The sequence below is a fragment of the Amblyomma maculatum genome, chromosome 10 (genome assembly GCF_055883805.1).
Source record: "Amblyomma maculatum isolate TAMU_Amacu chromosome 10, ASM5588380v1, whole genome shotgun sequence".
In the NCBI taxonomy this organism is placed as follows: Eukaryota; Metazoa; Arthropoda; class Arachnida; order Ixodida; family Ixodidae; genus Amblyomma; species Amblyomma maculatum.
In genome coordinates, this window is record NC_139353.1 from 33,402,980 (window position 1) to 33,421,165 (window position 18,186).

Genomic DNA, 18,186 nt, shown 5'->3' on the forward strand with positions numbered 1-18,186 from the left:
ACTACGAATCCTCGGGCAAATTGGTGCGCTGCCTCGTTCCCAGGATGGTCCGAATGGGCAGGGACCCAGATCAATGTGATAAGGCGGGTATGAGAGATTTTTTGTAAGATTTTGATGGCTGCGGAGTGGGCCCTTCCTTTTGCAAAATTTCGAATTGCGGTTTTAGAGTCGCTAAGGATGTATTTGGCAGTGGTGGAGGTAATGGCTAAAGCTATGGCAGCCTCTTCGGCCTCCTCCGGAAATTTTGTTTTATTGATTGTCGCCGATGCGAGGGGAGAACCTCGATGATCGACAACTGCCAGGGAGAAGGCATCTCTGTCCGCATGTTCTGCCACGTCCACGTGCGCCGTGTCTTTCTGTACTGAAAATCTTTCGTGTAATTTTTGTGCCCTAGCCCTTCTTCTGTCCGTATCGTATTCTGGATGCATGTTTTTAGGCAGAGGACGGACTATTAATTGCTCGCGGAGGAGGAGGAGGAAACTTTATTGAGGAGAATTTGGAAAGTTCTTTCTTCGTGGGAGTTCTCGATGGCGCTCGACGACCTCCTTGGCCCAAGCCGTGATTGCGTTTTGCCGGCTTGGATCAGAGCTAAGCAATGCGGCCTCCCACTGTTCCGAATTGGTAATCTGCAGGCCCTCCGGCGGATGCATGCTTTCACATTTAAACATGATGTGTTCGAGATCTGCCCTCTGGTCACCGCAAAGTGAACATGAGGGGCTGTATTCGCCTGGATACCATTGTGCTAGCTTATACGGATTAAAGCACGTATTTGTTTGAAGTTTTCTAAGTAGTGTTTGCTGTGATTTGCTGAGTGTATAGTGGGGCTCCGGATATTTCACTCTGTTGTTTTTATACCAAGTCGTAATTCCTCTGTACGTAGGGTCTCTCTCGCGAGCAGATCTTAGTGCGGGCCATTTGATGGAAACCGGATTTTGAAAAGACCGCGAGAAATCTATACAATCAATGGAGTTACATTTCCGTTTGCCCCGTCTAGCCACCTTACTGACCTTACCACAAGAGGTGAAAAGTTGTTCCAGGCGTAGGACAAATTTCATATTTTTTATAAGTACAAATCATTATACAAATCAAATAAAATGGCACTATATTTTATTAAAGAATAACTAATTAGGTTAGCTTTTATATTGAGAAAGGGAATTGCTACTAAATAGTTGCGCCATCTCATGTGCAGACCTTGCATACACTTTCGGCTTTCCGAGGCGTCCCCTTCCTTGGCTCGGTCGCTCGATGGTGCCGTGGTGCTCTGCATGTTTTATTTTCGCTGCGTGCGGTGGTAATATTTGTGCCAAAGCGTGCCGCCTTTGATGCGTGCAAAGTCACTACGTACCACGATCTCGTCACTTCCTACGAGCGTCGTCGCAGGACGGCCAGTACGGCGTCGCCGCATCGTACACCGTGGGAAAGCTGCTTGAAGTGCTGTCAAACACCGCTGCTGCTTGTGCTGCTTACATCGCGACAGTAAAGCCGCTGCTCTCAACATGATTTCTTATCTCGGATTTACGCTACTTTGAGGAAAATACGAGGTGAGCTACGCTGCGTATATTGCGAGTGTTGAATCAGCTACGTTTCGTTTGGGTCGCGGTTCTCTCTTGAATAGTACACAGTCCTTTGCTTTCTATGTAGTTGCAGACAGCAGATGGGAAGGTTTACGAGGTCGGCGAACGAAGGCACTTAATAATACTGTTTGGCCATTTAGTACCCCTCCTTGTTTGATCCGATTTTAACCTTGTGTTGTTCTAATTAGTGTTATATGGACGACGATGATCGGAGGCCTGTGCGGAGCGTCCTTGCTGAACAACATCCGTCTTTGGGCAATTGGAGCAGATCGGCTCGATCAAACGTGTGGGTCTGTAGACGCCTTGAGTGTCACGAGAGCATGCTCGTCGCTCCTGAGTAGTCGCCCTGCGGCAGAAAGTCTGTGTGTTCTTTTTTCGTGTGTAAGCATCTTGTGGGCTTCTTCACCTGATACGTTTTCTTTGGTCGCAGGAGCGGGCGCGCGAGCTTTATTTCCGCTACGGCGGGATGCATTTGTTTGTGTTGTTTCATTTTTAGGCTTACGACCCCTCTTGGGTGCTGCGTCTGTACCGTGCGTGTTTTGCTTTTCGGCAGCGGTTTCGCTCACAGGGCACCGTGTTCGTGATCACCGTGCGAGCTACATTGTGCGAAACTTTTCCGGTTTCGCAACGAATAGAGTTTTTCTTCGCGGTGCGTGTTAGTTTGAAACCGTGCGTTTGTCGGGCTCGTCACAGTGAATGTTTGGAAAGTGGCTTCATCAGCTGATCGTGACAGATTGCCGAAGTCGGCTACATAACAGCTGACACATTTATGTGCTGACGAACTGTACTATCTAACTATCTTTATCATTTTGTTAATCGCCAGTGCTTATCGGAGTTTCAGATCATACAGGTATAGGTGCCTTTTCATTTTCTTTCACGTCTTGTCAGTGTTTATTTACACACTTGAGTGCTTTCTTGCTTACGGTCATGTAAACTGTGGGCATATAACTGCGATTGGCAAATTTTTCTATTTTCTTTTTTCATACTTTTTGGTTTGATGATTTTAAAGTGCACGAAAAGCTTTCATGTAATCTCGATAAACATCTTTGCTTTGAAAAACGTATTTTGCCAGTCAAGACAGTAAATTACCGTTAACGTTCTCCTCCTTTCATGTGGTCTGCGCCTATCCACTAATTTGTCATTATTGTCGGCAAGGGACTAGCGATGTTAACCTGCTAGTATAAGCATTTCTGCAAGTAGATATACATCTTATTGCACTGCTTAGAAAGCATATAGTGATATAAAACTCACGGCTATTGGTGTGCCATAGCTGACACTTCACTTCAAAGACAACATGAAATAAAGGCATAAATGAATGGCAGGTGGCCACAAAATGTGTTCTTTCTTGATGTCTGTTTTCTTTTTTGCTATTTGCTAAGAATTGCACATTGGCTAGCCACCTTTCTAAGGTTATGTGTTATACTAACTTGAACCTATTATAAAGCTGTTTTGCTCAAGTTAGAGCACTTCTACTGCCATTTATTGCTTGTTTTACCCCTTTTTCTAAATCTATGTTCCAGTATCACTAATGAAGCATCATAATGAGATTGTTTGTTTGTATTTGCACATTGTTGTGGCTGACTGTTAAACTTTTCACTCATTGATAGTACTAAATAGAAGACTTGATATGGAAATGGGCTTACCAGCATGATTTTGAGCTTTAAGACAGCAGAGGACGCCCCTCTAGAAAATGTATTGAAAGCCGCATGTTCTAATCATTGCATTTCATTCGTTGAGCACCATTTGATTAGCAACAGATAAAGTTAAGTTCACCTTGAAGGTGCAAAGGCTGTCTTTTGGAAGGAGGAGGAGCTCTAACTAGTGCTGGTTAAGCTAACCTTGAAGGCGCAAAGGCTGTCCTTTGGAACTGAAGGGGGATTGGTACGGTGGTCATCTTGCAAGGAAACAGAAGGGCTTCATTGTCCTTTCCCTTATTCAATCTCTTTCTTCATTGCTCTTGCTTTGCACGGCTCACTCCATGATGAATCAATCACTGTTGTGTCCATCTGCATGCAATATTTGTTTGGGCATAAATGAATTGTTTCGCTCTAGTAGCCCTGTTTTATCTATCTGGCATTAAATGATTTATTTATTTTCGAGAAAGTTGATTTTGAAAGGTAGAAAATTTTTTCTGTCTGGTTCAGTTCAAGCTCGGGATGTTAATAATGAAAAGGTATTTTGAGAGTGCTATGTGGAAGCATGAGAGTGAATGGCTGTGTGGTCTAGCCTTGGAGGTCTGCAGCAAAAAAATGTTACTGATCATTTCTGTCTCCGTGTGAAAACAGGCAGCAGTGGTGATGCCTGTGTTTAATTTTGTGTGTGTCTTGAAGGCTCTGTTTTCAGTGAAACTTTTGCCTCTGCCACTTGGTCATGTAACCTATCATTACGGGCCGACCTTAGTGCTTGTGCATTGTTGCAAATCCTTCCCGTTTGTTGTGCTGCTACAGTGGGGCATGGTGGTTGTTCCTGAGGCCCCCGCTGCTGGGCAAGGAAGGTGATGTGCGTTGCGGCAGGGAAGCGACCCCCGGGGTGCCCCGGCCATGCTTGTCCCAGGGCACCCCTTTAGGGCGCGCCGAAGGCACCATGGGGGTGGGAGCCTCATCGCCAGACCCTCCCCAGGTAAGAACACCCACTTGCCTGGATCAGTCTGTGAGTCATCTAAATAAACTGAGTTACTTACAGGCGTAGCTACTACTGAGCAGTCCTAAGGTGTTTATTTTAATGTTACAGTGCGACACAACTATCTGCAAAATTTTAAACCTTGTACCTATTGGTATGTTGGATCGTGACAGATGTTTACAGGTACTTTCATAACTGCCCAGTAAAAAGAGCTTATACAGGTTGTTCCATACTTTTATGTCCGGGTAGTAAAACGTTCTCCTGTGCAATCTTCTGGACTATTTAGGCTTCAAACGCAAATCACAGGGCAGCTTGCGGTGGTCTATGTTTTTTTGATAAGTAGTTTAACATTAGGACTTGCCTGAATTTTCCGAAATCGACTAAGAGCTGCATTCAACTGCAGCAGAATGCTTTAGCATAACAAGAAAAGCAGACGACTTGACAGGCTGCACCATCTGGAGGACTACGCGGCCCGCGATCGTTCTGTTTAGGACGCTGGTTGCCTTGTAGTTATCAGATGGCGCAACATGTCAAGTATGCTGCTTTGCTTGTTTTGACGAAAATTTCTGCAGCTGGCTGCAGTTTTTTCACAATTGTGGTAAATCCAGGCAAATTCTAATGTTAAATTACTTGTCAAGAAACATAGACCATAAAAAGTTACCTTGTGGTCAGCCTTTGAGCCCAAGTAGTTCAGCAGTTAGTGCTGGATAATGTTTTACAACTTGGGACAGATAAATATGAAGCGCCCTGTATGTGCAGGGTATCAGGGAGAGATCCCTTTTTGTGCAATTGTGCAATTGGCTCTGAGGCCATATTTTTGCAACATGATGGATAAAAATGTAAAAGTGAAATAAGAAACTATTTTAAACCACTGTGAGCTACAAACTACTGTGGTGGCGAAGCAGCTCGGGCACTCACTACGAGCCAGTCTGTCTTGGTTCTGAGCTGCACTGAGTGCATGTAAACGGAGGTCAGAGCAGAATGGACACTGAGCTATTGGCGCATATAAAAGATCTACAAGGTTGTCAAAAATTTATACAGCTCCTTTGGAACCCCTTACCTCGTAGCTTGGGGTGGAGCTTCTACTCGTGAAGACATGTTGAATGATGAATAAACATCACAATTTTGCATGCCTGGTACAGTTTTGTAAGTTTGATGTATAAGATGAATTTATGCATCTGTAGCAGAGCAATCCTCAGCAAGAAAATGTGTCTGTTTTTAAGGATGTGATTAGTAAAACCATTTTAGGCTGTGAAAGGTGCCATTCAGTTGCACTTGTGTGAAAGAACCATTAGTAAATTTTTCCCTGAAGTTGTACTGTGAGGAAGTTTCGTCACATGCGTGGAGCTGCACTGCGACAGTTATGTTGCAAACAACACCATGTGCCAGTTTTTTGTTGCTACATTTGGCCAAGTGAATGCATGTGATGATGCCTGTGACAACCGCAGGCTGCTCCGGAGATGGGGCGGAAGAAGAGAGGGGTGGCGCCGTTGCTGACGCTGCGGAAACGGCTGGCTCGTCGGCGGTGGAGGGCTAGCAAGGGTTTTGACCACGCACAGGTCTTCAACGACTTTCTCAACTCGGCTGGATGGACTGTGCGCGAGGTAGGTTGGCATACGTAATGGCAGAAGTGATGCAGCTCAAGAACCGGAGAAAAGCTTTGTTGTTCTTCTCTTCGTGTCATTTCTGAACAACTAAAATTCATAGAGTCTCTATCGCGATTTCACTAGAAGCTAAAAGCATGTCCCTTAGGGCCTGAAGCCCTAAATTTGATGCTTCGGATATACATATTTTAATCAGTTAATGCATGGATATGATACAAAGTAGGTCTGTTATAGTAGGACACAACTTAATAATGGTATTTGGCGACAATTTGCAATGGAGACCATGGCGCCTTGCATTACTTCACTGAGTAATTCAACAGGGCCTTCTATTTGACTGCTTCAAACAAGCTAGAGGCATCATAATCATAACCTTGTAATTGGTGTCTTCCTTGAACTTGCAATTTCACCTTTTGGTCAACATCTATTTAGGCAGCAAGAAAAGCTTTTAACAGCTAGCTTTTTAGTCTGGGAGGAATTGTATGTAAGGATCCTGAATGTGGATAGTGTTCAGCACCGAGTCAGCTTGTATGTGGTTATAGCAGTAAGGGCACAATTGAAATTTTTTTTTTCATTATGGATGTGAAGAGATACAACAAAGACATTGGGAAAGGTGCCTAACTGTAATCAGACCTTTTCGTTAGTTAAGGCAGCAGATAATTGAAAGGTTACTTTGGTGGCAGCTATGTGTGCCAAGTTTTGAACTTTCACCTGTCTTTCCACTGCAGGTGGCTGCCCTGGTGCACGAGTATGAGGCCACTGCTGCCCTGCGGGAGCTCACGGCGCAGGCTGATGCCGCTCGGCTGCCTGCACGGTCGTGTCGGGCTGACCTTGGACGTCTACTTGAGTCCCGCCTCTGCGCCGATGTGACGCTCGCCTACAGGGGCACTGCCTTCCCGGCTCATCGAGCCCTGCTGTCAGCTCGCTGCCCGTTCTTCAGGGACCTGTTGTCCGAAACTGGAGGAGGACCACGCCAGCAAATGGTGAGGGACAGAAAAGGGAGCCTTTCAGTTATCGAAAGACAGCAGAAGGGTTTTGCTACATACCCAGGTAGCACGGTACTTCCTTGGCAATGTCCAGCCCAACACAGGGTCAGTGTGTTGCTACCATAATGCCAATATTGGGCCGGTTGCTTGCACCACCTGAGTAGACAGGCAGCCCTTGAAAAAGGACAGTTGAAAATCCTGGCTCCCACCCAGACAGCAAAAACAACATTGCTCTAATATTGGCATTTGATACCTGACTCTGGGGTGATGATGGAGAGACTGAATATTCTGCATGAATATTTGGTATAAAGCAAGACAGTTTCTTTTGGTGTGCCATCAAATTTTGTTGGCCACTTTGTGATATCAATCACCGGATTTCCTGACAGATGGTGGTGGAGATGGACATTCCGGGTGTTGGAGTGGAGCTGTTTGGGGACCTGCTGCGGTACCTGTACACGGGTGAGCTCAGTGTGGCCGGGGAGGCTGGAAGCAGTGCCGCCCTGTCCACCCTCTTGCGGCTGAGCGAGCAGTTTGGAGTGCCAAACCCCCTGGCCCACGACCTGCGAAGGATGCTTGAAGGTGAGACCCTCTTTCCCCGACTCTCCTCCTCTCTTGCAGGGATTAGGGTTGCACATGTCTGTCAGACTAGCCTTGTTGTATCAGTAGGGAGGCCACTTTTCAGTGTGGTCGAAATTTTATGAAACCCTCCACTGTGGCCTCTCTCTCATAGCCTGAGTTGCTTTGGGGCGGCGTTAAGCCCTCTAAAATCAAAGTGAGAACAATTAGCTGGTGCCTAGGCAGTGTCCAGCCTTGTTTCCAATAGCATACCACTCTTACGCGTACTTGTTGCTATACATGATACCATGACTTCAATGTCCTTTGCGTTCCTTGTGAGGCATATGCAGCAATTTGCTCATGTCAACATGCATGAGTCTAGTTAGAATGGTCAAGTATGCTTCATTTAGTTTCATTTTTACTTTCTGTTGCTGTTCATAATGGCCTGCTTTTACCTTGGGCAACTTTAGAGTAAACAGTTCGACGTGACGGTTCTGGAGCCATATTGGCTACCGTGGCTGAAGTTTGAATGTTCAGTGTGGTTCCAGCTGCTCGCAAGGGCCACTTCTTATTTTTTACTTGAGTGCATTTGTACATCACAAAGGAAAACCATACAGCTGTCCTAGAAACTTCGCAACAGAAGGTTCTTCCAGCACCAAAGCAAAAACTCAGAACGATCACCTGTTAGAGGCAGCCGTTCTGTTAACTGAGCTAGCCAGAATGGCTGGCAGACGTTCAGTGGTTTTAGTCAACTGGAGCAGAATGCAGAGACTTCAACAGAAATAAACCACCTGCTGAGCCTAGCAGGTTTCTCAGCGTGTGCAGTCACCCACTAGCATTTTGTGCGGCATACAGGTGGCCACCTGGCAGACGCCAGCCTGGTGTGGGAAGTACCAGGTAGCGGAGGTGGCGTGGAGCAGGAAGCGGAGTTTCCATGCCACCGGGCTGTGCTGGCTGCACGCTGCCCCTTCTTCCGTGGTGTGATCCAGCGACGGACTGCTTCTGGTAGTGGAGGGGGTGCTGGGGACGGAGGCGGGGCCACTCCAGGTGGACGCCTGCGGGTGGTCCTCGATGCTGCCGTGGTCCCAGTGCGGCACGCACGTGTCCTTCTCTGGGCCCTGTACCAGGACACGGTAGACCTGTCCACACTGCCCTGCTCTTCCGGGGGATCCCTAGCCGAGGAGTTTATGGAGCTCTACCAGGTGGCACGGCTTCTAGAACTGGACTCCTTGGCCCAAGGTGAGCGGACTAGGCTGGTTGTGACACATTCTTTACTGTTGTGTGAGTAGTGTCTGCTTTCAGTTCTAGACTTGCTAAGCTTCGGTTTTGTGTTGTACTGTGGCCTGGCCTTGCATTGCCACGTTGAGTTGCGGGCATAGGTTTCGTCTTTCTTGCCTCGCCTGGCTTTTCATTTCTTCCTGCAATATCCAGCAACAACCTTTTGCCTCACGTGTGCCTGTTTTGTATGCAGCGTGTGAGGATTCTCTGGTGGAGCTGCTGGGTCCGGACACCCTGTGCGGGGTGCTTCAGTGGAGCGAGCTGCCCCATGGCTCCCCCTGGGTGCACCGGCAGGCCATGGCCTTCCTGGCTGAGGAGTTCTCAGCACTGGCTGCCACTCCGCTGCTCTTCCAGCTCACCAAGGGCCAGCTGCTGACCCTGCTCCAGTCAGACTTCCTGCAGGTGTGGTAGGCTTTCTCGGGTCTTCATACAGTTTGGCACCGTGTTCTGCTCCTTGCATTCCTCTGGTTTGTGATGTCCCCGTTCTGGAGCATTGTACCATTTCTTGGCCATATCTAGCATCAACCTGGTAGAGCCTTTTCTAGAGCCAGTGCTGTAAACATCACAATTCTTGCTCTGTTCCATGAACTAAGAAGTATCAGTGTCATCTGTTGGAGATCTGGGTCCTTATTCCGAGTTTGCGCCGGTATCGAAAGTGTCGCCATCTCCCTCACCTCAGTTCATGTGATTGGTGGAAACACCAGAACCGGAAGTGGTAGTGACACCACTTCTGGTGTTTCCACCATCAGATAGATGACTCGACGTCGTAGAGATGGCGACACTTTCGACAACGGCACAAAATTGGAATGCAGACCTTGTACTCTAAAGGTATAAATTATAGTTTTTTTTCGTGTCTGCTTCTACAGCGTGTAGGTCATCTAAACTCGTAGTGAAAGCCGATGTCTTCTTCATTTAAGAAAAAAATTGCACTCTGAAAGAATTGGCAATAGTTCACTCATGGGCACCTCTACAGAATGTGGAATGAATTAGCTGAAGCAAAAAAAAGAAAGCATGGTTTTCTTTTCTGGTATCACAGGCTAGCGAGTTGGAGATCTTGGTAGCTGTACTCAAGTGGGGAGAACAACAATTGCTCAAGAGGATGGAGGAGAGAGGTAAGGAGCCTGACATTTCTTCTCTAGAAGTTGGATATTTCTGTCATGTTACTGAGGGTACCCAAACCTTATTTGTTGCTCTTTCTGGGAAAAAAGACTGTCAGGTTGCAGTGCTCTTTCACAACTCCCTAAAAGGCATCTTATCTCGATTTTGTATTGAATTGTATGTATACTTTTGATTGAAGCCTTTGTTGTTTAGCGCTCGCTTTGAAAAAAGTTCAGTCTATTTTAGGGCTGGCTTGTGTCCTTGAGTGGTAACTAAGAGCACACGAACAGTGGCAACAGTGCAGTGACACATCGTCCCAGACCATACTAGTAGTTTTAGTTAATTCACATAGGTTGTTTGCAGGGGTTGACTTTTTGTGGCACCCTCAGCAAGAGAGAACTTTTAAATAAACTCTACTGAACCTGATTTTATCCAAAAAATGCGCGGTCCAAATGGCCCCTAGCTGTGACCTTTAAATGCACCCCTGCGCTGATGTAGTAGTAGTATGTGTGTTAACCAAGGTCTCCCTTTAATGAAATGTTTGTGTGTCTCTGTGCAGAACCAAACATAGTCAGCCAAACAGCGCACAGTGTTGCCAGGCGAGGTGCCCGCAGTCGCCGGGACCTGCTCAGTGACACCGAACTGCGGGAACTGCTCTCTGAGCTGCTGTGCCACGTGCGGACAGCACACGTGCTTCCCCTTGGTGCGGACGCTCTCCTGCAGGCCCAGAGGCGGGGCTTATTTCCCCGCCCACCGCCATGTATGCTGGGAGGGGAGGAGCCTTCCCAAGCTCCACCATCGAGGGGTGCGGCCGCTTGGTTGGCCGGACCTCGGCCTCGCCTCTTTGCTCCATATGTGGAAGAAGCCAAGGTAAGGGTAGTTGCTGTGCGTAAATCGACCTCTGTGAGCTGCGTGTCATTATAGGCCATCTCTCGGTTCAGCTCAAGTTACTTGATTTTAGTGTTAGGTTTAAATTTTGTTTTAAAGTGTAATTTGTAACTTGTCGAAGATTTGGAGGTTTTCAGAGCATCATGTCGGCAATCGGGACTGCTAAGTACTGCGTAGCAGCAGCTGCAGGGTGGCGCTGAAATCTTAACGGACACTCATTTATTGTCATTTGTTCGCTTTTCTTAGTGCTGAGTACTGCTGCCTGATTGCTACATGCTCTCCAGCTGTTAGTCACTGGCTTCAACACGTGTTTTTTGCCATTCACCTCTATGGCTTCAATATGTGTTTTTTTTTGCCCTATGGCTTCAGCACAGATGTTATTTGCTGTTCACCTCTGTGGCTTCAACACATGTTCTTTGCTATTCACCTCTATGGCTTCAACACAGATGTTCTTTGCTGTTCACCTCTGTGGCTTCAACAGACATTCTTTGCTGTTCACCTCTATGGCTTCAACACATGTTCTTTGCTGGTCACCTCTATGGCTTCACACAGATGTTTCTTTGCCATTTACTTCTTTGAGCTTTCTGTAATGGTTCAGCATGTAGTCATTTGTGCCCTTGCAGGCCTGGCTGGAAGAGCAGCTTTCCCAGGAGCAGGCCCTGGGTCCTGTGGCACCCAGCCCTTGGCCCCCGCACCTGTCACACATTCCAGACACACTCTACATGGTGGACAAAGGGGCCGCGGGGGCATTCAGGGAAGCCTGCCCTTGCCTGCCTCACGGAGGGTCCGCAGCACCTGCCGTGCGACTGCCAGATCCTTCACTGCCAGGTGAGACAGCAAAGGAAACAATGAAAAAAAAAACGCACTGAACAAACAGCATTGTTAAGTGAATCCGAATTAGGCCACGGTGGCCGCTTTTCAGTGGAGGCAAAGAGCCAGGCCACTGTGTGCGGTGCGATGTCAGTGCATGTTGAGTGCCGGGTGGTCGAAATTTCTGGAGCCCTCCACTTTGGCATTTCTTATAGCCTGAGTCACTGTGGGACATGACACCCCGTAAACCAAACCAAGCTTTCTTCCCGCTCCATTGTCACAAAGATCTCTGCCTTTGACAGTTGCCAATGTGTGGCTCGTGCATGCAGTACTCAGCGAAGAGCTGCTGCGGCAGATGCGCCAGCGGGAACAGGAGCTGCGGCAGGGGGCTACCCGTGCCTACTCCCTGGGGGCCAACCGATGTGCCATCAGCCACCAACTGCAACTGCGCGTGGTGCGGGAGTTGGGGCTTCCTGACCAGGCTGCTGCCTTGCTCGCCCAAGCCCCACCCCCGAGCGAGGACTGGGCCCCCCCGGCCTCCTCTTCCGCGGCGCAGGACCCGCTGGACCTCATGGTGACGAGGCCGGCGGCATCCTCGGTAGCCGTGGCACGAGCTCCTCCAAACCCCATCTTGGTGCCGCCCTCGCGGGCCCCACAGCGGCGTTTGGCCCCGCCTGCCGACCTCAGGCTCCACAGGCAGCCGCATCTGGGGAGGAGAGCACTGCGCATGACTGAGGTGAGTCCCAAAGCCACTGTGTCTATTTTTGCTTCTCAGAAAAGAATGTTACTCAAGTGCAAGAGGTCAGCGTTCAGTGCTTATTGATACCCACCAGTTTTTCGGTTGGATTGACATTCCCTGGCCTGTGCTTAGCTTCTCCAGGGAAAAATTCATGGGAAATCCTTGGGGTCAGACCACAGATAAACATGAGGCGCACTTTTGACGTTCAGCGAGAAGAAAATCAAGTTCGAGCAACCCATGCGTTACGTGCTGCTTTCATAATGTGGGTCTGCTTTAAGGTTTCTTTTTTTTTTTTTGCATAAATACTGCAATGAGTATGTGCATCACACATTGTTCACTTGTCGCCAAGGAACACCTAGTGCTGGAGCTGGCTGTGACAGCATAATTTTGTCACTGAAAATGTCTTTCCATACAATGAAAAACGAGAAACTTAATCTGCATTTGTTTCTTCTCTTCTTTTTTGTTGCTGTCTTTCAGTTGCAGAGTGAGAACAGCAATCTCAGCAAGATGATTCCCGACATCGCTATGGCGACGGCCACCCTGGAGCACCTGGATTTGGCCGAGTCTGACAAGGACGACTATGGTTGCGAGGCCGACGACCTCTCGCCCGTACACATGCTTGTCTGACCCTTGCCAAGGCCTGTGCCGCCACGGCGTCGGCACACCGGCCTGCAGCGCCAACAGCAGCAGCAGCCTTCACTGTTTTGCGTGCAACCATTCCGCTCGGGCAGCACCGGTTCCTCCGCGGGACCTGCTGTACACCCCCAAGAGCGGGAGCAGCACCAGCACTCGCCGCTGGCCTCTACCGCTGTGGCAGCGTCATCTAAGCCGTTTAATGTGTTCAGCAACCACCACCACCACCACCACCACCACCTACGCGGACTGCCTCTGTCATCGTCACCGCCTCCGCCTCCCGGTTGGCCACTTGTACAGTCTCGCGATGACAGCTTCGAAGAACTGGAGAGGTGGCATTCTTCGTCGTGGCGCTCTAGAGACAGTTTCTCTTCGCTTGGGCGCCGACGACCATCTTCCGTCATGCACTTGCAGAGACCGTGGTTCGCGGCTGCGTCCGGAGTGTATGACCCGTCTTTTAGGGGCCGAAGACACTGACCGGACCGTCTTTTGAGAAAGCCTGGTGGTGGCTGGTTTTGTGAAACTTTTGTTGTGATTGCCAAGATGTCAGTCTGGAGGACTGGACTCGTCGACTGTGAGAAAATGCTCTATTTGTTGCTGTTGTTTGGCAACCATGTGTTTTCCTCTCTGTGTCTGCTATTTATTTATGATTCAGTCTTCCACTGCTTTGGACTGTGCATGTAAATTTAAGACCAGGACGTCGTTTTTCTTCTTTCGACGGTAAACACTTATTGTTTCAGCGTGTTGTACAAACATGAGCAGATGTGAGAGTAGCCCTGGACATTGGGTTCCGTTGTGTACGAAGACGTGTGTACAAAGTCGTTTTGGGTGTCAGGATATTTGGGCTCAAGCTTGAATTGCAGAAAGAAAATACCAACCGCACATAGGGTGGATAAGAAAGGCGCCCGTTTTTTTTTGTGCCTGAAAAATCAAAGATACTTTGAAACATTGCAGCTTGGTTTCAGCAGTGCTAGCTTTTATTTAAAAAATACAACTAAGAATATCGGTTGCAACAACATCTGTGTTTAGTACATAATGGCCAAGTTTGGTTTTCCGAGCCTTGCCCGAGTATGGCGCAAAATGCTTGCTTTCTCCTGAAAACTATATGATGGGAATCTTGTGGCAACAGCTGAACGTAGCTTTATGGACACTACCTGTGTTGGAACTGCACTCATTTTCTCAGTTTTCAAAACGTCTCTTTTACTGATTTGCAAGTTTGTGATAAACTGAGCGTGGCTGAAAAGGCGCTGTCAAGGAGTAGTCTGTGTATGTATAAAGGCTTGCCGTCGCTCCGTAATAATAATGGTCACAATGGCCATAAGTGTGATCTGCAACGCATTCGCCTTATCGGGGCATGCATTTTAAGCAAACTGAGTTGTCTTTGCTCTAGCTTCGAGTACAAAGGCTGCATTTTTTTTTCTAAAACAAAAAAGTGCATTTTTTTTTTGTGCATAGCATTTCGTTGCATAAATGGCATTGGGCGAAGTTCTCGTGCTGAAGGTGCTTTTTTTGAGGCGCCTTTACTCACGGTAGCAAGTGTATATTGTACAGAGCCTATTATTATTTTACACTTTTTACATTTACCTTGTTATATATTTTGAACCGGTGGCAATATCGCCGTATAGGAAGAATGCCAAGGTAAATTGCCCGTAGCTGGGGCATGAAAACCAGTTGTGGCAAACTCGAGCCATTTCTTGCCACGAGGTTTTTGTAAATAGCGGTGATGCTTGTTGCATACCAGGGTATTATTTGGCGCATTAGCAGTGTATGGCTCACTACACAATAGATGTGCCCTGTTTGAAACTACTGTAAGCACCTAAAGAAAAAGGTATGGCATGACACCGGTGGAAAAATCTGGGACAGGGGATTTATACATGAGCTCAGTATGTGCAGTTCGTTTGCCGCAGTAATTAGTGTTATAATCTGACTTTTGTTGGCAGCATCGGCATTGCTACATACTTTATAATCCTGTTAATGTTGCTGGCTAGGATAGACATTACCATGGAACACTTTGTGTTACCAGTTACTAAACTTCTTCAAAGAGGATGCATCTATGAAAGGACTAAGCACAAATGACGGGTTTATCGCCTTGCTGCCTTAAAAGGAAAAGGGCTGCGTCTCCATGAAAGCTGTGTAGATTGACAGATGAAGTTCACTTCTTCTGGATATCAGTTAAGCAAATTCCTTTAAAATTGGGAGGTTTAAAGTGAGAAAGTAAAATTAAGGTAGGCGTTCATGTCACTGCACTGGAGACATTTTAAACTCTGTGTGTTGCGACAGGTTTTCTGCTTTGCTAGGTGATAACACTCCTCGTAATATAAGGTACTACTTTGCAGATTTTTTTTTTTTGTTATATGCGACTGATTTAAGAAAAGCCTGAGAAGGCATGAAAACGACACTAGAGAAGTCCACAGTGGTGTTAGCCTAATCACAGCACATGGATCGTCGTGTTTGACAAGCATTCATCATTCATGAAAACATGTTGAACAAATCGGGAAATAATTGCATGTGAGATGTAGCTATTCATCTACATTAAACAGTGTTCAAGGTTCGAGATAATTCCTATATGTAAAAAAAAAGACTTGCCTGTATCACTCAAAACCTATATGACCTATGATAAATGTCCCAATATGGGCTGTTGATTCTAAACTATGTATAAGCCCTGCAATCTTGAAGGGGAGGTTGATTATTGACGGATGCAAGGAAAGAGATGAGCAATGGTGAACCAGGTGCATCACTGAGTCTGGCAAACAATTTGAGGCAGGATGCCTGGTGGTTTAGCGGTTATCATAATTATGGATTGGTTCTTGGTGAGAATTAGAATGCTGTTCTTTACAATGTGTAGAGAAAGAATCCTGGCTAGTGGTCAGAACTGATTACTGAGGAGATGGTATTACCAATTGCAACTCAACATTCCACAATGTGTACAATCTGCTTCAACACTATTTGTTCCTTTGTGCAGCATCTGTTCTGCTTGACTGCAGCTTAAGCTACTATGGGCAATTTTATTTTTGGGTGGGATGGGGGGAAGGGGGGAGGGGGGGGAATGCCATTCTCGCATACTGTTGCACTTAAGACGATGCTTGTACGAGATTATACTGGTGACTAGTGGGCTGTGCAAATAAAATGGCATATTTATACACTTTTTGGACGCCCAAAGCAAATGTGTTGTTCTTTCAAAAGGACTGTTGTCATGTTCTGTGTGAATAGCACAGTACTGAGGCGACATTAGTACAAAAAACAACAAAAAAGATAGTGCAGGCTGTGTCTTTGTTTTAACAGTTTTGTATCTTTAATATGCAATGCTCTGGTAACTGGTCAGCATTTTAGTTGCACTCCTGTAGGAACTTGGCTGTGGCTTAGCACAGCATTTCTATGTCTCAGTATGATGGCAGTGTAGTGTTGTAGAATTTTGTGGTGAAAGCTAGTTACTTTGTTTCTACTGGCTTTCAGCACATAGTACGCAAATTGAACACAGTGAACATTGAAGCCTCTGAAATGTAATGCTTGGGATTTGGTTTCTGTACTGAGCATTTCAGCAAGCATCAACTGGAGCATGTCAGGCACTGTAAAATTTTGAAGCGAATTTAACTGCCTCATTTACATTACTGTGTAGAACGAGGTACAGATTTTCTCAGATTTGGCGTGACTACTGCAACATCAGGGTTGTTCTTGTTAGTGCCCAAAATATAAAGTGGTTCTGTTATGACGTTCTTAATTCAGTTTTAAATCGGTCATTTTTTTAGTTCTATTATACTAATAAGAGTTACATTACCTTTCAGTAAATACACTTCATTTTGCTTGGAGGGAACAGAACCAATACCTACAGCTGTCTGTAACACAATCACAATTTGCTTAATAATCAGTACTGTCAGTTACTTATAGGCAGTCGAAGTTTTCTGCACATTGTTCACTTCAGTGGCATTAAAATTCTCTCATTGTACACTGAGCACCACAGAAACATGTTAATAATTTCTGTAGGATTTGAATCATCCTGCTCAATCTTTGTAAGCATTAGTTGTTTTTTTTTTTTGCTTCATGGTCACTAGATGATGTAGTGAGAAAAGCAACATATATCATACTGCCTCATTTTTTTTTTAGCATTTGCAGCTTCAACGTATTTATGCCATGCAAGGTTAAGGAGGGATACGGCTATTGTAGCTATTTTTCCCAATTTTTGTCCAAATTTGATAAAACCTGGTATTCTGATTCAGTTTCTTTCGCTGATTTCAAATATGAAACTGTTTTCCCAACTGGCCAGCTAGTTTAAAAGATAGACAAAACTGGTTCATAATTTGCAGGAACTATGAAAAAATAACTGCACTACAAAAAATTCACATCACACTTTGCTAGGTAGTAGATAGCATAATGAATACAATGTTAGGACCACTTTTTTTATTAACAAATATTAGCGATGTTAGAGTACTTCAGTGTTCACTATTCCAAATGTGGGTGCCATCCTGTCTGATATAGAGTAAAACTGAAAAACTTTGCACTGTTCTAACATCACTAATATTTGTTATATCACAAAAGTTCTCCCAACGTTGTATTCGTTACGCTTTCTAGTATCTAGCAAAATGTCCATCTGAATTTTTGTAGTGCAGTTGTTTTTTCACTGTTTATGCAAATTATGAACAATTAACTTCATTATTTCTTAAACTAAAGTTTTTCCAGGTAGTTGTCTGTGAGTAGACGGAGTACAATGCATCTCTGCCAGACGTCTGAACCAGTGATCGAGGCATTCAGTGATATGTTGATACCGCACGGAAAGCCTAGTCATCATCATCATCCTCAGCCTGACTATACCCACTGCAGGGCGAAGGCCTCTCCCATATTCCTCCAATTAACCCGGTCCTGTGCAAGCTGCATCCACTTGACCCCTGCGAACTTCTTAATCTCATCCGCCCACCTAATTTTCTGCCGCCCCATGCTACGCTTTCGTTCCCTTGGAATCCAGTTTGTTGCCCTAAGCGACCATCGGTAATCGTTTCTTCGCGCTACATGTCCTGCCCATGCCCATTTCTTGATTTCCATTAGAATGTCAGTAACTTGAATTATTTCTCTGACCCACTCTGCTCGTTTCCTATCTCTTAACATTATCCCTACCATTTTTTTTTTCCATGCCTCTCTGTGTTGTCCTCAACTTAACTAGAACCCTCTTTGTTAGCTTCCACATTTCAGCCATATAGGTAAGTACAGGTAAGATGCAAATTGAACGGGAGCATTACAAGCTGAAACATACAAAATGCAGCGACTGTATACTTTACTGAAATGCCCATATTTTCATTTTTTTTTCTAATGCTGGAGACCGGCAAGCAGTCTTCAAGTCTATTTCACATGGGAGACACAAGAAATGAGAATATACACAGGTGGAAAGTACCCTGCTCTGCTAAGCTGCCACATGT

The 18,186-nt window shown here is 46.1% G+C and overlaps 1 protein-coding gene across 1 annotated transcript; it reads left to right on the forward strand.

Moving 5' to 3' along the window:
* Nucleotides 1-1,208: 1,208 nt before the first annotated feature.
* LOC146176115 (BTB/POZ domain-containing protein 7) lies at nt 1,209-13,946 on the forward strand. Its single transcript, XM_084582449.1, has 12 exons — nt 1,209-1,541; nt 4,022-4,193; nt 5,642-5,797; nt 6,523-6,777; nt 7,167-7,359; nt 8,191-8,574; nt 8,807-9,015; nt 9,650-9,725; nt 10,271-10,581; nt 11,223-11,427; nt 11,739-12,145; nt 12,626-13,946. The coding sequence occupies exons 2-12, from the start codon at nt 4,158-4,160 to the stop codon at nt 12,773-12,775; spliced, it is 2,382 nt and encodes a 793-aa protein (XP_084438575.1). The 5' UTR covers nt 1,209-1,541; nt 4,022-4,157; the 3' UTR covers nt 12,776-13,946.
* The last annotated feature ends 4,240 nt before the right edge of the window (nt 13,947-18,186 follow it).